Source organism: Lissotriton helveticus, chromosome 7 (genome assembly GCF_964261635.1).
Source record: "Lissotriton helveticus chromosome 7, aLisHel1.1, whole genome shotgun sequence".
Classification (NCBI taxonomy): Eukaryota; Metazoa; Chordata; class Amphibia; order Caudata; family Salamandridae; genus Lissotriton; species Lissotriton helveticus.
In genome coordinates, this window is record NC_136068.1 from 974,212,742 (window position 1) to 974,236,796 (window position 24,055).

Genomic DNA, 24,055 nt, shown 5'->3' on the forward strand with positions numbered 1-24,055 from the left:
GATAGAACTAAATCATTTAGAAAAGTACAACAACTCTTTGTTGCTTTTTCAAACCACACAAAGGAAGGACCATCTCTAAATCGGGTATTGCACTTTATATTGGAAAATGCATGCAAACATCCTATACTAAAGCTTTCCTGTCCATCTTAGAGTTCACTCCAAACGTAAACAAGAGCTTCAATGACCTTTCTAGGAAATATACCTATAGCTGATATACGTAAAGCAGTTACATGGTCCACACCCTTCCAGATTACAAATATCTCATCGATGTGCCTGAACCCTAGGACTATGTAGTGCATATACTCTGGGCTCCTATTCAACCAAAGCACTTGCTTCTCCCAACAGCACATGAACAGACTAATATTACTCGAGGCAAAGCAAGTGCCCATTATTGTCCTCCTGAGTTGTCTATGAGTGTCTAGGCCGCACATTCTACAATTTAACTTTCTCCATGTTGCCTAGATCACTTTACTACATTGCCCCTGTACTCGTGCATGCTTGTGATCTAACACACAGAAATTATAAAAGGTATTTTGCAGATCTTAGCTTCGAGTGGTGTCCGAAGACACAGAAGCAATCTGTGATGCTTCTGTCCCAACCTTGACGGCCACTTTTCAAGGCTGAATCTGTAATGGGAAGAATGCTGTGCTTCGTTACTATATCTTCTGTACCAGGAAGGCATTGTTACACTTCTAATGAATGTGAAACAGTTTTTCCTTGTTGGAGAACCGAATTGTCTTGTAATGTTCCTTTATCATGAAGGGTATATCTACCCATGTTTAGAGGCGTAGCTTCATAACTGCTGTAGCCAACTTGACTTGAGATATCAATCAGTTGAATAAATCTTCACTCTCAAAGAATAAACCTGTTAGTGTTCATTTTCAAATGTGCTTTGACATCTATACAGAGTCATCTGAAGGAGAAAGATGTTATTTTATGATTTTGATCTCAGCGCCTACAGGCCATAAAGCCCTGGTCATGGGCGAAACTTCTGAGACAACATCTGTAGTGATCATAACGTTTTGCCAAGGGATGCCCTCAGGTTTGGACAAATAATCCATTAAATGCCTCACATAAGGAGCTACATTCCATATGTTGGGGGCAAAACATAAATACATACTCTAAAGTAATTTCCCACATACTGTTTCTGTTGGACCTGGCCCTTTTTGGCAGGTTCACCCTGAAACTTTTTGCTTTTTCCTAGCCTGTTTCTGTGACCTGGTGTTGGTGATTTTAGGCCTCTGCGTACTTTTTCACTGTGATACAGTGTAAAGTGCGTGAGCTCTCTGTGTATGTGTGGTGAGTGACCTGCCCTCCCATAGGAATGCTTGGGGAATATGTGTGACCATGGTAGTTCCTGATGTGTGGGGAGTGCAGGGTCGAGTTTGGTATGTGCGAACTCATGAGATTGAATGCTGCGTAATGATGTATGTGGCATGAATGTGTCTAGTGTGGAAGTAACACTTCTAGACATGGATGTGCGTGTGTAGTGAGTGTGCTGACACGTGATTGGCTGGAGCCTGGCTCCAGGAAGTCTGGATGGGTCTGCCCAGTGGTGAGTGTTGAGATTAGCATGCTGATGTGAGGGGAGGGGTGCACCTGGGTCCTGAATAGGGCTGGGCTTTCCCCACACAATGCTGGCTCCGCCCCCTGTGGTGCAACTGATGACCCTAGCCTGACTAGTGAATGGGAGGGGTGGCTGAGCTCATCAAGGGGGCTCCCAAACCAGCTGCGCCTGGTTTTTCCCCCACCCTGCACCTTTAGACAAAGGGATTTGGTGTATAAAAAGGGGCCGTGTCCCCTTACAAAATTTTCTTGTTTCTGACTTGAATCCTGCCAGGGGCGTGCTGCTGCTTGGGCCCAGGGGAAGGCTTGCCTCCCTGGGCCCTGCCCAGCCCCTGGATATCTGATGGACTCTTTGTGGACCCTTCTTCCTGGCCCTGGAAGCCTTGTCCTGTGATGTCCTGCTTGTGCTGGGACCCTCCTTGCTATGGGGGTCATGTCTGGGGCCTTTTTTTATGATTTCTATGCCCCCAGCGCCTAGAGAGCGCTTTATTCTACTTTTCCTGGGGCAGAGCGCTGTCGTTTTCCCTCTGTGGGAAGCGCTCCTGCCTTTGTGTGCCGAGTGCGCAGGTGCCACCCTGCGTCTTTATCGATATTGGATTATTTTTATGCACGGGTGCCCACCCCGTTTATGGGTGCCTTTGCGAGTGCCCACCTCTCTGCTACATTTATTTTGACTACCGAGGGTGCCCACCCCTCGCTATTGCCCCAAAGAGTTCACCGCCGCTGCCTGAGTTGTTTGGCGAAACGCTGCCGGGCCGCTGCCTAGTGCGACCCGGAAGTGAGGGTGGTGGTTGGGGCCGGTGCTTGCGAGCACGTCCAGAGCCTCGCGGGCGCCTGTTTCGAGTCCCGGTCCCCGAGGAGAGAGAGGATCGGGTGAAGGTTGGTGTTGCAACGGCAGGGCTCTCCCGAGGAGTGAGAGCCCCGCAGGTACCATGGAGATTGTGGAGACGCAGCGGGGCTCGAGGCACATTGCCGGTGCCTGCCCCGCCGCGCGACGAAGAGAGACTCCCCTCCGAGCCGGTAAGTGAAATCGGCTTAAGGGAGTTGCGGGAAAGCACCACGCTGGTGCCTCTCGTCAGGGCAGCCCCGTTTGGCAGAGGGCTGCCCCAACGCTGTCCCCCGCATTTGCAGAAGCCTGTGAGTGGGGCCGGTGCTAGTTAGTAGGAAGGAGGGCGTCGGGGCACATTGCGGTGCCCGCCCCTACCCTCCAGCGTGAGGACCTTTTTGCTTCGAGCCTGTCTAGGCTCCAACAAAGGGGGCAAGTTGTTTTTCAAGCTCCGAGACATATTTGTGTTGTTAAAACCCTCAAAGCTCTGAGGAGGCCATATTTGTTTTAAAGAGCCTGAGAGGCTCATGGGCATGTTTGCCTTAAGGAGCTAGATGGCTCCACCGCCCCAAGTTGTTCCCAGATCTGGGGGGGCCAGAGTATAGTAAGAGCTTAGGTGGCTCCCACGCCCCCATTATTTCCCAGAGCCTGTGTGGCTCCTACATTTTGGCGCAGTTCTGTTCTAGGGTCAGTGAGGACCCTGTCGCAGTTTTGATTCCCAGCTGCCCAGCAATTAGTGGGCAGCTGCACCGTTTAGGCGCCAAGGGAGAGAGAGTCCCTGTGTGGGACAGAGATGGCACAGAGGTGCCAGGCCTCCTTCAGCTGAGCAGCACTTAGTGCCAGCTGCAACGTTTAGGCCCTGTTGTTGTTCTCAGCTGCCCAGCAATTAGTGGGCAGCTGCAACGTTTAGGTTTGCGCCGGTGGCGCTCCCCTGACTAGCGCTGCATTGGCAGCGTGCCCTGACATTCTGGACACAGGGCTTTTTGAGTCCCCTTGTTGGATGGCCAGTTGGCCTGGGGGCTGGTATGTGGCTAGGGCGCAAGGCCCTAATGTGATTTTGCTATGTTTATGATAGTAATTGCCTAAGGTGATGTTTTTGCAATGTGACTATGAGGTTATTTTACCTATGTAGGTTTATGCTAGTGAGATGTTTTCACTATGCGAGTTACTCCCCTAAATATGATTTATTCTTAGGTGTCAGAGTCTAATGTGTTTGGACTAGTGAGGAGATTGCTTACTGTATTCTTACCGGTTAGGCCCAAATGTGATTTATGCGTAATGTGCTATGCCATTATGCCTGTACACCTCTGAATGTTTTTATGCATCATGTGTTTTCCATCCCTACACCTCTGAATGTGTGATGCATCATGTGTAATGTGTTCTTACCTATAATTGTTCTTTTGTGCTACAGTATTCTAAGTTCTAGAAGTGCTATTTCTGCTAAGTGCTGATTCTGACAGTGGTCCAGGTGATCCGGTCTTGTACATAATCCCTTGTGATTATTGCCTGTGCCAGTTGGCACAATGTATATTGTGTGATTACTATCTGATGTGTTTTGACGATACAAAAGTTATTTTTATATAACCTTGTGTGGAGTTCCTTTTGTGGTGTGCCTAGGATGTTGTTGCTGTTGTGTGCGTGCGCAAATGCTTTACACATTGCCTCCGGGTTAAGCCTGTCTGCTCGTGCCAAGCTACCAAGGGGGTGAGCAGGGGTCATCTTGGCGTGTGACTCCCTTGCCCTGACTAGAATGGTGGTTTCTGCCTGGCTTTGGCGTAAGCCTTAGCCAACCAGAAATCCCGGTTCTAACAGTTTCTATATGACTTTGTGGGCATACCAGGAGTTATATTTGCTCTATTGTGAAACTTGGGTAAGACGTATATTGTTGGAATTAAGATGATCATTCCTTAGGTATAAGTATTTACCCCAGTATTGGAACTTTCATAGATTCCCATGCTTTGTATCATTCCCCGTCGTCGGAATGGGAGCCTCGGTAAATAAAAAATATTATAACCTTAGGCACAAAAGAGAAACCAGGCCTAGGCCTCATCTCATTTTGTAGCATATCAACCTCTTTGTGTAAAAGAGCCCAAACTTTTCGCAACAACCAATCAGAATAGCCTCACCACATAGAACCTTACTGAGAGAGCCTCAGAGACTCAGATTTTTCTACCGCACGTTGTGCTAGGGAGTCTCCACTGAGCTCTGCTCAGTTTTCTTTCTTCAACTTCAATTCTTCTTCAAATTTACTTCAGGAAATGATTGTCAGACAAGGAAAAGAAGGCTTTGTTCAGGGCTTGTGCTACCTGTGCAAAAAAAGAGACTTTTTGTGGACTGCTTCCTATATGATTTTAAAGAACCTTTCAAGAGGTCGGTCCGTTCTATTCCTATCATCGAACATGTATGTTCGGAGGGAGTTAAAATTATGCAAAATCCAGCGACAGTCATTCCTGTTCTTCCCAGGCTAAACAAGAAATACAAAGCGCCGGATGGCAGTCCAGCTTGTCTTCTGGGGCAACCTAAGCCGGATTCTGTGATCTCTCAAGCAGCGCAGAGCAAATCGAAGAATCCTTCCACGCCCCTTACTACACCTCCGGATAAAGAAGGAAGGCGATTGGACAATGTGGGCAAAAGATTCTCCTCTATGGCCAGTCTCCTTGTCCGTGCTGCTAATGCCCTTGCCATTCTTGGCAGGTATGATCGCCAGATCTGGTGCGACCTGTCCCCGTTTGTGGAACAGCTTCCGGAATCTACAAGGGATGAGGCCAAGAAAGTTTTGGTGGAAGGAGAGAGGTCTTCATCGGAAGTGATAGATTGCGCTATGGACATCGCATCCACTGCCTTTCGTGCTCTGGCTGGATTAGCCGTGCTACGGTGTCAGGGCTGGTTGCGGGCGACCTGGTTTCGCCAGGAGGTTCAGAACAAAATCTTGGACTTACCATTCAACGGAGAGATGCTTTTTGGAAAGCATGTAGATGAGGCCCTTCAGAGCATTAAAAAAGATAGGACACAGCAAAGTCCTTGGGTTCGTTGAACTACCGCAAGGTTCCTTTTAGAGGGGCAAGAGGGAGAGGTTTCTCCTCTTACAGAGGTGGCAACCAACAAAGATATTCATCCCAGTCCTCCCAGTCCTACAAGCCTCAATATTCCAATCAGCGTCAGGGCCAGTCGGCGTCTTACTCTCGTCAATCGCAGAGAGGCCGCCAGAATCGTCAAGGCTGTGACAACTCCAAGAGGCAATAGCGGCCTCGCGGCTCTTTCTACTGTTCCTCCTCCTCCGGTGACATCAGTGGGGGCAGGATATCTCTTTGTCTCGACAGCTGGAAACTTATAACATCAGACCAGTGGGTCTTTAATATCATCAAGAGTGGCCATACGTTGGAGTTTCAACATCTACCTCCATCCAGAGCTCCAGGCGCCTGTCAATCAAAACATCTGGGACTGTTACGTCTTGAAGCCCACCAGCTTTTCATCAAGGGGGCAATAGAACCTGCACCTCTCTCGCAGAGGGGGAAAGGGTTTTATTCCAGGTTCTTCCTGGTTCGAAAAAGGACGGAAACTTGGCGCCCCATATTGGATCTACGGGAGCTCAACGCCTATCTTATCAAACTATCGTTCAGGATGGTCACTCTTCAAGATATTCTTCGTCTTTTTAAATCCGGGCGATTACATGGCGACTCTGGATTTGGAGGATGCCTACTTCCATGTGCCGATCCACCTAGCTCACAGGCAATACTTGCGCTTCACAGTAGGCAAGAGCCATTTCCAATTCAAAGTACTTCCTTTTGGCCTAAGGTCTGCTCCGAGGATATTTACGAAGGACTTGACCCCAGTGGCTGCTTTCCTCAGGAAACAATCTCTGGAGGTTTTTCCCTACCTGGACGACGGGCTATTCAAAGCTCCAACTTTCCAGGCAGCTTCCGAGGCTATTACCACCTGCAGTCGAGTGTTCAATGTCCTGGGCCTTCAGCTCAACAAGAACAAATCAGTTCTCCAACCATCCAGGTCAGCAAAGTTTCTGGGGGCCATTCTGGACACGAAACGTTGCAAGGCTTACCCTTCAGTCGACCGTCAAAACAAATTGATGCTCTCGGCTCGCCAGTTGCTCAAGAAGAAGTCTATGTCAGTCCGACTCTACAAGTCCCTTCTAGGGTCGATCTCATCCTGCATACCATTGATTCCGCATTGCAGGCTGCGAATGCGACCTCTGCAGGAGCAGCTCGACAGACAATGGTACCAAGCAGAGGGCTCTTTAGACGACAAGGTTTCAATAACACCAGAAGTGAGAAAGGCATGCGACTGGTGGGTCGTAAGGAGCAACATAGCCAAGGGCTTGTCTTTCATGCTTCCTCCGTCTCCCATGGTTATCACCACGGACGCCTCGTTAGAAGGCTGGGGAGCGGTCCTTCAAGAATTACAAGTCAGTGGACACTGGGATCCAACTCAACGCCAGTGCCACATCAACCTGTTGGAGCTCAAAGCCATCCGTTTAGCTCTACAGGCTTTTCTACCGCGAATACAGAATCAATCAGTGCTGGTCCGCACGGACTACACGACGGCCATGCACTATATCAACAAGCAGGGGGGGGGGGACAAGATCTCAAACTCTGTCCAAGGAAGCTCAATTAATTTGGGATTGGGCAATCCTTCACAAGATTGCTTTGACTGCAGAAAACCTGGCGGGTTCGCTCAACATCACTGCTGACGCCCTGAGTCGCCAGAAATCGACCACTCACGAATGGGAGTTGGATCAGGCCATTCTGAAAGAGGTGTTTTCGGTCTCGGGGACCCCGACCATAGACCTGTTTGCGACTCCGGAGAACACCAAATGCCGGTTCTACGCAAGCAGGGATCACCATCTGGGATCCTTGGGGAACCCGCTTTTGATTGCCTGGTACGGCGCATTCTGTTACGCTTTTCCACCGATACCCCTCATTCCGAGGATACTCAGGAAGGCCAAAGCGAAGCCGTGCAAAATGATCTTGATTGCACCAGCGTGGCCCCGGCAGTTCTGATACACGGAACTCCTATTACTCTCCCAGGCTCCTCCAATTTCCCTTCAACTGATTCCGTCCCTGTTGTGAAGGTCTCAGGGTCAAGTGCTCCACCCGGATCCGCGCTCGCTTCACTTAACAGCGTGGCTCCTGAATACAGGGAGTTCCGACATCTGAATCTCCCAAAGGAGTGTAGGGAGGTGTTGTCTCAGGCTCGAGCACCAATCACTAACAAGACGTATAAGGCAAAGTGGAAGAGGTTCTGCCTATGGTGTCAGAAGCAACGTCTTCATCCGTGCACTTCAGCTCCTCATCAAATTTTGCCATACATCCTGTTACTGGCTAAATCTGGACTAGCACATTCTTCTGTGAAAGTGCATCTAGCAGCCATCTCCAGGTTCAGACGGACGTCTTCAGATCCTCCTCTTTGGTCGGCTATAATTGTCAAGCAATTTATGAAAGGCCTGTTTCGGATGTACCCCCCAGTCCGTCCTCCACCTTCAATTTGGCAACTTAATTTGGTGTTGGCTCAGCTAATGAAAGCTCCATTTGAGCGCATCTACAAGGCGGACCTTCAATACCTTTGATGGAAACTAGCTCTTCTGTTGGCTCTGACATCTCCCAGGAGAGTTAGTGAGCTGCAGGCTCTGTCCATAGTGGAACCTTTCCTTCAGTTCAAGCGGGATGTTCTCATCCTTCGGACTAATCCAAAATTCATCCCTAAGGTTCCATCTGAATTTCATCTGAATGAACCTTTCATCTTGAAGTCATTCTTTCCGCGACCTACGACTCCAGCAGAAAGATCCTTGCATTCATTGGACGTTCAAAGATGTTTAAAGTTCTATTTGGACCGCACAAAATCTTTTAGAAAAACTTCACAACTGTTCGTATCTTACAGTGCTCCGCGGAAGGGATTTCCGCTAACCAAGTGCAGCATTTCCCGCTGGATTTCCAGCGCCATTCGATTCTGCCATCAAGCAGCGGGCAAACCACTTGCATCAAGAGTCCGGGCACACTCCACAAGATCGATGGCATCTTCAGTGGCTTTGTTTGCTGGGGTTCCTATCAAAGACATCTGCAGAGCAGCGACGTGGAGCAGTACACATACCTTCACGAAGCACTACTACTTAGAGTCGAAGGTGAAGGATGACGCTGCTGTTGGACAGGCAGTTCTCCGAAATCTTTTTCAATGAGAGGTGAGCTTTCCCTAACATCTCTCCTTCCTGTATGGCACGTTTTATGATTTGTTCCTATAGGGGTACTTGTATTGTCATGTCATGCAGGTAACAAAATGTGCTTTTATGGCTTACTGCTAACTACTCTGATACAAAGCATGGGAATCTATGAAAGTTCCAATACTGGGGTAAGAAAACAAGTTACTTACCTGTAACTTTGGTTCCCCAGTATTGGTAACTTTCATAGATTCCCATGCGCCCACCCACCTCCCCTAGGAAAGCTCAGCCTGTTTTTACAGAGATAGTGGCTGTTGCACAACGGCTAAGAAAATCTGAGGCTCTCAGGAAGGTTCTATGTGGTGAGGCTATTCTGATTGGTTGTTGCGAAAAGTTTGGGCTCTTTTACACAAAGAGGTTGATATGCTACAAAATGAGATGAGGCCTAGGCCTGGTTTCTCTTTTGTGCCTAAGGTTATGATATTTTTTATGTACCGAGGCTCCCATTCCGACGAGGGGGAATGATACAAAGCATGGCAATCTATTAAAGTTACCAATACTGGGGAACCAAAGTTACAGGTAAGTAACTTGTTTTCTTCTTCAAGTTCAATCAGACTGCTATCCTTTCAATTGAGAGTACTGAAGTGTTTAGTCACCACATCTTTCTTTCTTCTCCTTTTTTTTTTTTTAAATGTATTTTTTATTCAGTCAACAACCGACATATCAGCAGATCACCATCACATACAGTAAAAGACCTTGTGCACGGTTCAATGATCAGTGTCAGAAAAAAAACAGGATTAACCAGTACTCAATGTTTTCCCCCCATCCCTTCCCCCCCCCCCGGTCAGTGTGCCCTCAAGTTTCTTCTTGCTGCAAAGCACCTATAGGCCTGGGTTCCACATGGGATAACACAAATCAATGTAGAATAACATCACCATGAAGCCCAAGAGAGTATGTTCCATCCGTTCGTTCATGTGCGCTCCGATTCGCCCTCCTGAATTTTCAAAATTTCTAGATGTGCCGTGTAGTGCTTAGCTCCTTCCTATATATGCACAAGTGTCCCCGTCTAAGACATTCCCCTCTGTGTTCCCGGGATCCTCTGCTCAGGCACTCCCTCCCCAACCTACCACCGCCTGTACCTCGTCTTCGTCATCCGGCTCATCCAGTGATTGGAGTGCCGTTACTAACGCTCCCCAAGCCCTTGCAACTTCCAGCGCCTTATCATTAGAGGAACGCCTGGCCAGCTGGAGCCGAAGGGTCGCCTCGCTCCCTGCCCAGTGTTGGAAACTCGCCTTCCATCTTCCGAAGCTAGGACCCGTCCTCGCCTTCCAGTGCATAGTAAGCTCCCTTTTTGCCATTATTAAGCCCAAATCATAAAATGTGCTTGTCACTTTAGTGTTAGGGGTGTGTGGAAACCACAGCAGAAGGCAGGTTCCCATCTCAGCTTCCAACTCTCGCTCCGTCACTCGGTTCAAACATGCCATCACATCCACCCAATAAGAACCTAACCCCACACAAGACCAAAACATGTGAGCAAAATCAGCGTCCTCTGCCTGGCATCGGGGGCACAGCGATTGGGTCCCCCCAAAATACTGCTGAATCTTGACCGGAGTTAAGTAAGCCCTGTGGAGAGTGTAAAATTGGACCAATTGGAACCTGGTATTACGCGTGCCCTTCCAAGCCCGCCTCAACAACTGTGGCCACGTCGTCTCAGGAATAAGCCTGCCAAGGTCTTCCTCCCATTTACCTCTCAAGCTATCCAGAGGGGAAAGGTGTTCTCCAGTATTAGGGGTGTCTTTCATAGATTCACATGCCTGAATCATTCCCCGTCGTCGGAGTGGGAGTCCCACGGTACATAAAAAAGCAATAATATGCCATAAAAATGTAGTAATACTAATAGAAAATGAACCAGGAAGTAAAGCAGCCAATGCTACAGTAGGCAAAAAACTTTCACATCTATGACTCTCATAGTCATTATGTATAGTCCAAACTACAGCCAATCAGGCGCCAGCACCCACCAGAATGTTCTCCCCAGAGGCTCAGGCTCTCAGATTTTCTACCGCACGTCGTGTGAAAGGGAGTCTCCCTGAGCTCTGCTTAGTTTTCTTACTTCTAACTTCATTTGTTTCTACTTTTAAGGATGTCTTCTAAGAAATCTCTCTTTGGAGCCTGTGATTGCTGTGGTAAGCTTCGGCTTTTTGAAAAAGATCCACATAAAAAGTGTATCTATTGTCTGTACCCAGATCACCAGGCCTCTGACTGTAAGATCTGCAGAACCATGCCTCAAAAGACACTCCGGGATAGAGAGGGTCGTTTACTTCTGTGGTTGAAAAGACTAAAGGATTCTTCTAATCCTGCTTCTGAGGTAGGCAGCATTACCTCTGGTTCTACTTCAGCCTCTAGGAAGAGGCCTGCGCCTGAAGGAATGTCATCTCCTAAGGCTAAGCTGACTAAAAAACAACCACCTGCTAAGGGACTGGATAAGCCTTCAACATCCAAGACTGTCCCCACAACCAAGGGCACGGAAAGCACTTCTGTTTCTAAAAAGGGGACAATCCTCAAGTTTCCCCAATCATCTGAGAGGATTTTACCACAAACCTCATCTCCACCTACTGCGATGTCCTCTTCAGCTTCCTCGTCGACGAGAACGACGACTACAGTGACATCGACAGTAACATTTTCCTCTCCTAAACCTGGTATGGTTATGTCATCGTCGACGGCGTCTCCAACTATGGTATTTGTTTCTGTGAGGCCTGTATCGTCGACACCTCGTCGTCGACACCTCTAAAGGCTTTACCGCCGACAAAAAAGACTCCGTCGGCGAGCTCGTCGTCGGGCTCCACGCCGTTGACGAAAATAACACCGTCGACGAAGAGTGACCCGTCGACGAAGAGTGACCCGTCGACGAAGAGTGACCCGTCGACGAAGAGTGTCCCGTCGACGAAGAGTGTCCCGTCGACGAAGAGTGTCCCGTCGACGAAGAGTGTCCCGTCGACAAAAAGTGTCCCGTCGACGAAAAGTATCCCGTCGACGAAAAGTGTCCCGTCGACGAGAGGTGTCCCGTCGATGACAAAACTATCGGAAGGGAATCCTCCGACGACGCCGCAGTTGTCATCATGCACGGCACTACAGGTTTGGTCTCCGTCGACGGTGTTTTTAACACCACGACAAGCATCGGGGCAAATACGTGAAACAGCAATGCAGCTTTCACCCCTTTGTATTTCACCTCAAAATGTGTCCTCTGAAGTGCCAGACCAACTTTTGGACACTGAAAGTGAGGATGAGATGGTCCAGAATACTTTTGGACAAGCTACTAGTCCATCGGAGTTGCATATTAAACTTCAAGAGGAGGAATGTGATGATTCTCAATCTCCTGTTAATGTATCGACACCAGTGAGTAACCCTGTTGCTCAAGTGCCTATGGCTTTGCTATCCAACTTACAATTTATGCTGGGCGATTACTATAGGAGGTTCCCACCATCAGAATCAGCAGGTTCTGGACCGGCAACTCCAACTTCGGAAGCACCTCCAACCGTGCTCCCACCGGTGTGTCTGTCTTCACACCCACAACCTACTCAGGAAGGAGATCCGCAATCTTCGGAAGATGAAGACCAAAGGGAAGAAGGAGAAGTGGATGATTTATCGGAGTGGGATGACTATCAAGTACAATCTCCTTCAACATCTCCTCAGACTGCGTCGGCCTCCCCTCCGGTGGATGTAGCGAGTTTTCACTTATTGATGGAGCGTGCATATAAAGATGGAACAAACGCAACAAGAATGTTTCTTATACGATTTCAAGGATCAGCCCAGAGGACAAATAAAAACAATACCCATCGTGGATTTCATCTGGAAGGAAGGTATTAAGGTGATGTCAACGCCGGCTTCCATTCCTCCGGTCTTGCCACGCATTGATAAAAAGTATAAAGCTCCCGAAAAAACGCCTGCATGTCTAATTGGACAGGCAAAACTTGACTCAGTAATTGTCCAGGCTGCTCAGAAGAGAGCCAGAAATCCATCCTCTGCAGTTACGGCGCAGCCGGATAGGGATGGCAGACGCCTAGACTCAATTGGAAAACGCGTTTCCACCATGGCTGCAACAACTGTTTGTGCTGCCAATGCATTGGCCATCTTAGGTCGGTACGACCGCCAAATGTGGTCTGACATCGCACCATTTATCGATCTCCTCCCTGAGCAATCCCAGGCTGAAGCACTCCAAATTCTTCAAGAAGGTCAAAGGATCTCTGAAGAGATTATCGATTCAGCTGTAGATGTCGCATCTACGGGATTTCGTCAATTAGCAGGAGCTGCTGTCCTGCGTAGACAGGGATGGTTACGTTCCACTTCTTTCAGGCAAGAGGTCCAAAACAGAGTTTTAGACATGCCATTTGATGGCGAATATTTATTCGGCCCCAAAGTGGAGGAAGCTTTACAAACAATTAAAAAGGATACTGAAACAGCCAGATCCTTGGGCACTCTACAATTCCACAAGCCGCCCTTTCGAGGAGCGAGAGGACGAGGAACGTCCTTCAATAGAGGTGGATACCAACAACAATCCACATACTGACAAGGTAACCAGTGCTATCAGACACAGCGCTACCAGTCTTATGGGCAGAAAAGATCACAATACACCCCAAACAGGGGTAAGACTAATTACCGCGGCAAAGACAAGCGACAATGAAACTTTTCACCTGCCACCACCATCTTTCCACCCTCACAAAAGACTTGGCGGAAGAATATCGAAATTTTACTCCAACTGGCAGTCTATAACAACAGACAAATGGGTCCTGGATATTGTGGCCAGGGGCCATGCCCTAGAATTCGAAAAATTCCCTCCAAATGTACCGCCAAAAGGACCGCCTCCAGCTCACCTGAAGGAGCTGCTTACCCAAATCAAAATGATGATACAAAAAGGAGCGATCGAGAGCGTTCCTCAGAGGATGAGAGGATTAGGATTTTACTCCAGGTTCTTCCTGATAAGGAAGAAGAACGGGGAGTGGCGCCCGATACTCGATCTTCACGCTTTAAACAAATATCTAAGGAAATTAACGTTCCGGATGTTATCTCTTCAGGAAATATTGCATCTTCTAGCAGCAGGAGATTGCATGGTCACTTTAGATCTCCAGGATGCATATTTCCACATCCCCATCCTACCTCGCAACAGGAAATTCCTTCGCTTCAGGGTGGCTGGCAGGGACTACCAATTCAAGGTCCTTCCTTTTGGACTGCGGTCAGCTCCAAGAGTATTTACAAAAGTGTTAGCTCCAGTGGCTGCGCACCTCCGGCTGGAGGGAATACAAATTTTCCCATATCTGGACGACTGCCTTATAAAGGCCAGTTCTCACGAAACCGTTCAACGTCACCTTCAACAGTGTCTGCACCTGTTTCAATCTCTAGGCCTGACAATCAATTTCAGCAAATCCCAAATGCAATTGTCTCAAAGAAGAGCATTCTTAGGGGCGATTTTGGACACTCAAAAACTCAGAGCTTTCGTCTCCAAGGAGAGAAAAATGAAAATAAGTCGGCTAGCACAAGATCTCATGCAAAGAAAGTCAGTTTCAGTCCGACTGTACAAGTCTTTTCTAGGGATGGCATCGGCTTGTATTCCATTACTTCCAAATTGCCGGCTTCGAATGAGGCCGCTTCAGGAGGAACTAACCTTACAGTGGCAGCAGGTTTCGGGCACTTTCGAGGACCTCATTCAAATCACGCCACTCATGAAGAAGTCTCTTCTTTGGTGGACACAGAGGTGTCATCTGAGTCAGGGTTGTGCGTTCCTTCAAGAAGCACCAAGTCTAACCATCACTACAGATGCATCCCTCGAGGGCTGGGGGCTCATCTACAAGGCCTCACGATCAGCGGCAAATGGACTGCGCAACAGAAACTGTGGCACATCAACCGTTTAGAACTGAGAGCCATTTTTCTTGCACTCAAGGCGTTTTGTGCCATCATTCAGGACACCAATGTGTTGATACGAACAGACAACACAACAAGCATGCACTACGTCAACAAGCAGGGGGGAACTCGATCTCTTCTCCTGTCTCAAGAGGCGCAGGATTTATGGACATGGGCTCTTCACCACAATGTACATTTGCAAGCAGTGCATGATCCGGGGACAGAAAACGTCCTAGCGGACGCACTCAGCAGAACAACGATCACCACCCACGAATGGGAGCTTCACCAGGAGACAGTGGAACACATATTTCATCATTGGGGTTGGCCAGACCTAGAACTATTTGCGACAAGTACCAACAGCAAATGCCAGAGCTTCGCAAGCTGGCACCCCCACAAGAATTCTCTGGGGAATGCGTTCTCCATCAATTGGTCTCTGACGTTTGCGTATGCTTTCCCACCGATTCCACTAGTCCCCAAGGTTCTGCGGAAGATGAAGAAGGAACCTTGCCGACTCATCCTGATTGCGCCCAGATGGCCGCGCCAGAATTGGTTTACAGAGCTCCTCCTACTGTCAGAGAGCAAGCCAATTCAGTTACATCCAATCCCGAACTTGCACAGCATTCAGGAAGGTCAAGTCTTCCATCCGGACCCAGCATCGCTGAGATTAGCGGCCTGGCTCCTGAACACCGTGAGTTCGCACACCTGAACATCCCGGAAGACTGTAAAGAGGTGTTGGCCAAGGCTAGAGCGCCCGCTACCATCAAGACGTACAGTCTGAAATGGAAGCGCTTCTGTATCTGGTGCCGTTCAGCAGGGGTTCACCCTTTTTTAGCAAAACCTGAGGAAATTCTTCCTTTTTTCTTGCAGTTAGCACGAACAGGTCTGTCTCATGCTACTTTAAAGGTGTTTCTGGCTGCAATATCCAGATATCGACAGGATGGGTCCAATTCTCTGTACTCAGCAAGAATTATCCAGCAGTTCTTTAGAGGCCTCTTTAGAATGTTCCCTCCTGTACGCCGTCCGCCTCCTTCGTGGCATCTGAATGTGGTCCTAGGTCAACTCATGCGTCACCCATTCGAGCCCATCCATAAAGCCGACTTGAAGTATCTTTCGTGGAAAGTATCACTGCTCTTAGCCTTAACATCCGCCAGGAGGGTTAGTGATATCCAAGCTTTCACTGTGCATCATCCTTTCCTGCAATTCACAAGTGATTCTGTGATACTTCGCACAAATCCTAAATACATTCCGAAAGTACCTTCGGATTTCCATCTGAACGAACCTATTGTTCTTAAGTCGTTCTTTCCAGACCCGCAAACACCTGCAGAAAGAGCTTTACACTCGCTTGACATTAAAAGATGTCTTAAATTCTATCTACAAAGAACGTCTACTGTACGCACTTCTGACCAGTTGTTCATTACCTATGGTACGATTCGTAAGAGGCAGGCAGTTTCAAAACAGACTATTGCAAGATGGATATCTGCTGCCATTGCCATTTGCCATGCACAGGCTGGGAGACCTTTACCATCTGCGCCCCGAGCGCACTCTACAAGAGCGGTCTCCTCATCTACGGCCTTATTTGCTGGAGTCCCTCTTCAGCAGATCTGCAAAGCGGCTACTTGGGCTAGTCGCCATACCTTTACCAGACATTACTGTCTAGAGTCAATCGGCGAGGCTGATACTTCTGTGGGTCGAGCTGGTCTACCGAATCTGTTTCATTAAGGTGAGCCTCTGTTTCCCACCTCCTGTTTTTCTGCTGTCAGACGCCACTTATGTTATGTTTTCACATATTTCCATGATTGCATTATGTTATGCTTTATACTATATGTGTATTTTCACTTTGCACTGTTATTTGCATTACTAACTGACAAGCTTGGCGTTATGGGCGTCTGTTCAGCAAGGATATGTACTGCTAGCTACTCTGATTCAGGCATGTGAATCTATTAAAGACACCCCTAATACTGGAGAAGAACAATAGTTACTTACCTGTAATCTTTGGTTCTCCAGTATTGGTGTCTTTCATAGATTCACATGCAACCCGCCCACCTCCCCTCAGAGGCTTTTTAGGCTATTATGGTTTACCTTCACTCCTTGCGAGAAAATCTGAGAGCCTGAGCCTCTGGGGAGAACATTCTGGTGGGTGCTGGCGCCTGATTGGCTGTAGTTTGGACTATACATAATGACTATGAGAGTCATAGATGTGGAAGTTTTTTGCCTACTGTAGCATTGGCTGCTTTACTTCCTGGTTCATTTTCTATTAGTATTACTACATTTTTATGGCATATTATTGCTTTTTTATGTACCGTGGGACTCCGACGACGGGGAATGATTCAGGCATGTGAATCTATGAAAGACACCAATACTGGAGAACCACAGATTACAGGTAAGTAACTATTGTTCTTCCGTGGACAATCGCCGATATTAACAGGTGATGGCCTTATACGTACCCGCCGCCATAGTGATGTATTGACACCCCAACGATGTTGGGGGTTCCGACAATCCTGTCTTCCAGTACTTCTGGATACCCGCCACGAGGGCAGCATGTAATAAATAGTCTCCCCTTGGTAGGTCGAAGGCTTCCCGCGAGGCCGGGAAAGGCATCAAATAAATCATATATAAATCTCCAACCATGTGGAGCCCGCACTCCTCCCAGCCAGCCAATGCTGACCAGTCTCCACCATGAGGGAGTGCCGTGCACATCCCCAAAGGGATTTCCGGGGCATAAGGGCTCATGAACCCCGCGCGCCTCTGACTTTGCAGCCAACATGACCGGAGAGTGCGCTCCTCGAGGGTGAGCTGGTCCAATCGGAGCTTCTGCCGAAGAATAATGAACAACAGTACGTGTCTGGGGATGACCCTGCCCTGTGGACCATCCGTCCCCCTGAACTCTCGCGCCACTGCCTGCGTAAGCCATTGCAGCTGTGCCGCCAGATAGTACCACTCGAAGTCCGGAGCCGCCAGACCCCCCCCCCTTTGGCCTCATCAGGGTGGCTAATGCCACCCGCTGTCTGCCGGATCCCTAGATAAACCCCGTCATCATCGCCCGGAGTGTCAGAAAAAAGGAAACGGGGATCCATATCGGCAAAGTACGAAAGAAGTAGAGCAGGCGTGGGAGCGCCACCATCTTCAAGAGCGCTACACGCCCCGCTACCGATATGGGGCGAGTACGCCAGAACGCTATACTGCCTCTGAGCCCTCTCAGCGCGCCACCCACGTTCCCTTCAAACAGGTCGGCAGGTGCATGAAATATGCGGACACCCAAATACGGTAGGCAGTCGGGTTCCCACCTCAGGCCATCAAGTGCCGGGGGTGGCCGACCCCCATGAGACAGGGGGAACAAACAGGTCTTGCTCCAATTCACCTGGAGACCAGACAGGCGGCCGAATTCCCCGAGCAATTGCCTCGCGCCCTGCAGAGAGCGCCCTGCGCCAGCCAAATATAAATGGAGATCGTCCGCATATAACGATATGTGATGAAGCATCCCGCGCAGCAAGACCCCCTCGTACAATCGTCCCTGGCGGGCATGTGCTGCTAGCGGTTCAATGGCCAGCGAAAACAGGAGTGGGGACAAAGAGCAGCCCTGACGAGTACCTCTCTCCACTTGGCAGGCTGCGTCCCGTACGAACCCGTGCCGTGGCGGAACTGTATAACAGACTGGTCCAGCGTATAAAATCATCTCCCAGGCCAAATCCCTTCAGCACTCGAAACAAGTACGACCACTCTACACTATCGAACGCCTTTTCGATATCCACCGATAGCACTGCTGCCCTCGCCGAGCCGTTTCCTCCATCCCCCATGATCCGGATCAACCGCCGTATGCACGTCGCAGTATTTCTAGCAGGGATAAACCCCGACTGGTCTGGGTGTACCAGGGTGCCCATATGGACCAAGAGGCGAGTGGCCAGAATCTTACTGAGGATCTTATAATCCACTGTGAGCATGGAGAGCGGTCGGTACGCGGCCATCTTTCTTTCTTCTCCTATGTAGTTTTAACACAGTAAGATTGTCATCCAGTTGACTCGTATCTTCTGTTATGTACATTTCCATTAATAGCACTACTATATTCCCATCTTTCACAACACTCCTCAATAGATAAATATTTAACAGCAGAAAAAGAATGCCCACAGCAACTGTGTGCATGCATGTTCCTATGTTTTAAAGAAATCATTATTAACCATAGATTGGAATGTATCTATAGCATCCTGTGGTACATTGGGACTGCAGGTGGGCTTAAGGCGTAACCCACTTCCCGACAGCGGTTTACGTCCTAAGTCTTCCTTTGTTCCTAATTTACCACAGGATGCTATTGATGATTTTAATGTATGGCCTAGCCACTGTTCAGCAGAGGTACACGTCCTATCTCCACCTTTATTCTCACTTTACAAAAAGGTGCATAGAGACTATTTTAGGTTTCTGTGACTAGCGAATCACCCGCAAATCTTGGAACTTTAATGACTTTTTTTAAATTCAAATTCAAGGGGCGGGGGGGGGGGGGGTCTTTTTGGCTCCACCGACTGTGACCTGGGGCTCAGGATGTCTCCCTACCCTCCCCTTTTTGTCTTTTTTCAGGGCAAGGGGACTATGCTCGTGTCTTGAAATGTTAGGGATTATTGTTGGACTGGGAAATACTTTGCAAATCCGAACGGCCTAGATATACCAAAGTTCTAACCCTTGAAAGCCGACTCCAGGACTTTTTTTTAATACTTATCTCAGTAACTACTGTACAGATTGATATTAGTTCTTTTTTTCACCCTCTCCCCCTCAACTTTTATTCCCATGGATGGACGTTATCTACGTTACCTGGCTGCTTATCTATCCACGGGTCAAAAGTTAGACAATTCGAAAATTGCCTATGCCTTGGACTCACCACCTAAACCATATCCGCTGTGTAATATGTTAAAGCATGTTGGTTCATTAGTTCCTTATCATTCATTCAACAAGAAAGAACATCAAAGAGCTAAAATAATGAAACAGTAGCGTGGAGTTCAGTGGCAGTGTATACTGGTAACTCTGAAGTGCTAACGCTGCAGTATTAATATTTTCTGCAGCTTTAAATCTGAAACAGCAGTGGGAAATCATAGGGATGTGCATAAATGGTGGCAATGCGTATATTCAATAAATCGCCTATGATTGTCCTTTTCAGTCATGAAATTTCAGTTCCAAGATTCATCCTGGAACCTTCAGCCTAGGTCTGTCTGCTACTGAGGGTATATCAAGACCTATTATTCTTTCATTTCCGTTTAAAGAGATGGTCTGTTAAATCAAGAACGAAAGTACCTTACTAGGCATTGTAATGCTTGCTTTAGTTTTTTTCAGATTCACAATCGTATGTGTTCTAATTGCCCTTTTAATAAGTAAACATTGGGATCTCAATTCATATTGCTATTCCTGGTTGCTTGTTCAAGTTATTACTTTGTTTGTAAGTCTCATCACTGTCATATTAGACTAACTTTATCCAGTGGTTCTGTTAAGCACAGGTGCTGCTTGTCACTGATAATGAAACGTCTTGGGAATGTGAGTCTAATTTAAGTTGGCTAACTCTCACACTAAAGGATATCATCCTGTTTCATTTCTCATACAGGCAACTACCTACACGCGTAGAGGGCGTGGAAATTGTACCAACTCTAGCTGCTCGTACACCTATGTCACTCGACACAAGCCTCCCAGGTGCCCTCTCTGTGATACCTTCTTAGGAGGGAAATGGATCACTAAGGTACAGTGAGCATTTTTTAATTTAACCTTGACGTTTTCATTTATGTATGATGCTAAACCACTTGCATCCTCCCACTTTTCTAACACATCTTCTTGCATTCTCAGTTACATCAGTACTGTATAAGGTCCTCCTCTGTCAAAACCATTAACTGTTAAATATATTTTAGATGTTTGAGGCAAAGGGGTTGAGTGTTCTCTAAATAGTTCACGGCATCCTACTATAGTGTACCAAAGGTCCACCCAGTTGCTTTCTATCTTGCTGCCAGAATGGAGCTACATAAGGGTTGTGTTCTGTAGTACAGAACTATTATAAACCCTGTATGCGACTCTCGGGCGCACTCTTACAAAACTGATGACCATTTTGGTTGTATCAAGGGCGTTAGTCCAGAGAGTTTGAGTACTCTTGAGTGTTTGTGTGGAAGGGATTGTATTGGTGAAGGAAATGTGAGAAGGCGCAAAGGCGCAAGTGGGCCTTGCAACTTTTTGGATGCGTCTGGAAATTGCGATACATTTAGTTGGTTGTGTTATTAGGGAAGGTTACATGCCAGGATTTGGGTGGTTGTTAATCGTTTCTGCGTTTGGATAATTGATGTTGGGGGAAAGGTGTGTAGGTTTTGTACATTGTGTTCAGGGTACAGTGGTTCTGTGAGGTGTGTAGGTGTCTGTAGGGGTGGTGGTGTGTGTAATGTTTGAATAGTAGGACATGCGTCTATGTACATTATTGCTTTATTTGGTTTGAATCAGAGGATGTTTTTCAAGTTGGGTTCCTTTATCAAGGTAGACCTCTTTTTGGGAAAGTGGGCTGTGCAGTGGAAAGATGGTGCAGATGTTTGCCTTGCTCAATGTGTTAGAGATTTCATTGGGGATGCTTCTTTCCTTGAGAATGTTTACTCAGTGTGTGAACGGTCAGGAATGTTGGGGAGCTGTGCTAATGGGCACCTCATATTCTACCACACTCCTTTTTCTCACTGATCCCTTCATCTGGATATGAAGTCTGTGAAGTGGATGGCAACAGCAAGGCTTCAGTCAAATGCTTATAGGCAATATTAATCTTCTCGTATCACATATTCAATATCACAGGAAGAAGTGCACACATGAATTTGTTCGTTTAGTGTTCTAATAATAATATTTGAAATCGAAGTTCAAATTCAGTAACCCCACCATCACCTTTTAAATCAGCACATTTGTCTTTTAAGAGTTCTGTTGGCCTGTTGGCAGTTCCAGCAGGCTGCAAAGTGAGCCATCCCAGCTTGTGCAGAAACTCTGTACTCACGGTGAAGCTGATTCACTCTGTCTAGCTGAGTGTAGTTCATTGATATGAGCCCCCTCCGAGCCTTCTGTCTCCCCAAACAGAACTCCCATCCCACCCAGTGCAGACATGAAATGTTTCCATTTTTTTACCCAGTGCAGACATGAAATGTTTCTTTTTTTCCAGCTAATTAAGGGTTAAACCCTGCTTGTGGAACACACTGGATAGATGTGCACTTCTGTGGAATGAGTAGTAGGTCAACATATGCGTCAACCTCAATCAAATTAATAAATTGCAATCCACTTAATAAAACAGAAGAATAAAACAGTTGAGCCCTTTTCAAACGTCAGACAAGCAGTCTTTTCTGTGTAAGGTACACTTCAGAGCAGCCTTAGCTGCTGCTCACAGCATCCTTGCTGATGCCTCAGTGGATAACAAATTCACTAGGAGTGCATGTACTTGATGCTTGCCTCAGGATGTTTATATCTTCAGATGTTCATCCTCTAGAGTTTTGGCAGAGTTGCTACTAGACCTGGGAAAATCACAGTGGCACGATCAGATATACCATCCTCCAGAATTTCACATGAAGCCACATCTACCAGGTTTCAATAGGAGACCAGGAAATAGTCAATACAAGTACAGGTCCTTTGTACACAAGATGGAAACAGATGTTGCCAGTCCCTAGGGTGCAGCAACCTCCATACTGCCACTGATCAATGGCCCCACATAACATCCTTAAGGATGGTCTTGTTCGTGTTATTGCAGAAGACTGCTCTACCACATCTATTCAAGGCTGAGTCTCTTGTAATATTCCATTCCCCACATATCAAGGATTTAGTTTGACCAAATTGTGAGAAACCCCTTAATAGCCTACTCAAACATTTTTATTTGTTACCAGTTAGAGCAATACCAAGCCTATGACTAAAGGTGCCCCTTGTACCTTACTTTTGTTGAACACGTACCTTCTACCCAAGCCCTTCCATATTTTGAGGATGCAGAACAGAAATGTTTTGTGGAAGAGAATGGCCACTCTCCTTTCTGAACGCTGTAGTGCCTGCCTCGTCCTGTGGGGAGATGTATGTGTTAGTAGCATACAACACTTTCCATTCATATCCCTATCCAATTTGTCAGATTAAACGAGGACCAAGTGTGCCTCCTAAATGAAGACTAAATCCGGATATTTAAAACCCATTTATGACCGCGCTTTTTCGGGTTTGATGTAGTGAGTGAGCCCATTAACATGATTTTATATTGATTTGTATAGCGCACTAATCACCCAAGAGAGTACCCAGGTGCTTGTACAGAAGTGTAGGTTTGTGGCCTGCAAGGTGCTTTTATGAAGAGCCAGGTCTTCAGCTTCTTGCGGAACTCAAGAGGTGAGGAGGAGACTTTGATATGTTGAGGGATGTTGTTCCAGGTCTTCGGTGCGATGTAGGAGAATGAGCGAACTCTAGTTTATTTTTTGTGGATGCAGGGAATGTGTGCGAGGGAGAGTGCGGTAGAGCTGTCGTGTATTTCTATAGGTTCTGATTCGATCCCCCTATTCCTGACCCTATTCTGGTTAAGCTACCTAGCTAGTTAACTAACAGTCAGCCCATGAGGCAAGAAATTCCCCATGATGCAGATACCGTTATCTGACGCAGTCACACTACGGCACAGGAACGTGTTATCTGATTAGGTCATAACGCTTGAGATCTAATTAGACAAGCGATATTCCTCCAGCCCCTGATAAGGCATACGACGTTCTCATAACAAATCAAACCTATGACAACCTGGATAATCCGTGCGGCCATTGTTTTGATTTCACAGAGAACTTTAGTAAAGAATGTGCTAACGAGCAAGTCGTATGACATCTTTATTGACGTACCTATGTCCATCCTTACGTCAATCCCGGCACCTTTAAGGTATAAATATTGCCGACCTTGCCCTATGCAAACACACGCGTGGTGACAAGACGGAGCAGCCATACTTGCCGAAGCCGAGAGCAGAAGCAGACCCCGCAGGCAGCAGCCCCGCCTTCCTGACGCGCTGAGAGACGCGCTGCTATCTCAAGCCGAGAGACCCAGCACCGGCGCTTCTGGGCAGCCCTCGCAGGCAGCCTGGAATATCGAGAGCAGAGAAAGAGATACCATTCCTCATTCATCCTAAATTCCAGGTACAGAACTGAATAACCCCTCCTAGAGAATTCTTTAGTTATTCACTTGGCAAAAACAAACTTAAACTAAACTGTAACTTTCTATTCCCGCCCACGCATTAGACTTAGGTCAGGTACACGGGGTAGGCGTATTTAGAAACACCAGTTGAGTACGTTTAGTCAAATGTATATGTGTATGTAAATATATTTTAATCATTTTAAACATCATATGGCTCAGAAACCATATCAATGTTTTTACAGTATTATTTTATACTATTGCTTCTAATGTATGCACTTTACTTAACTATAAGTATTGCAATAATATCGATCCATTTCTCTTGTACGAGAAAAGAGACTGATCAATAAATAACATCTTTTATTGAACACGCCCGTCTCTTCCTTTTCTCTACATTCTGATGAGACTAAGAATGCACGTACTGACTGAGTAAAATAATTGCCTTGTGCTCACACGACTCTCGAGATTGACTCTTGATTAGGGGAGAGCAAAGTTGT

General features: G+C 47.2%; 1 protein-coding gene across 4 annotated transcripts in view; it reads left to right on the forward strand.

Moving 5' to 3' along the window:
* The window catches only part of HMGXB3 (HMG-box containing 3), a 526,740-nt gene that overhangs the window by 112,603 nt on the left and 390,082 nt on the right, over positions 1 to 24,055 (forward strand). For all 4 annotated transcript variants that reach the window (XM_078653572.1, XM_078653575.1, XM_078653573.1 and 1 more), the window contains one exon: positions 20,029 to 20,160. In XM_078653572.1, the coding sequence (XP_078509698.1) occupies positions 20,029 to 20,160 (132 nt within the window). The remainder of the gene's footprint in view (positions 1 to 20,028; positions 20,161 to 24,055) is intronic.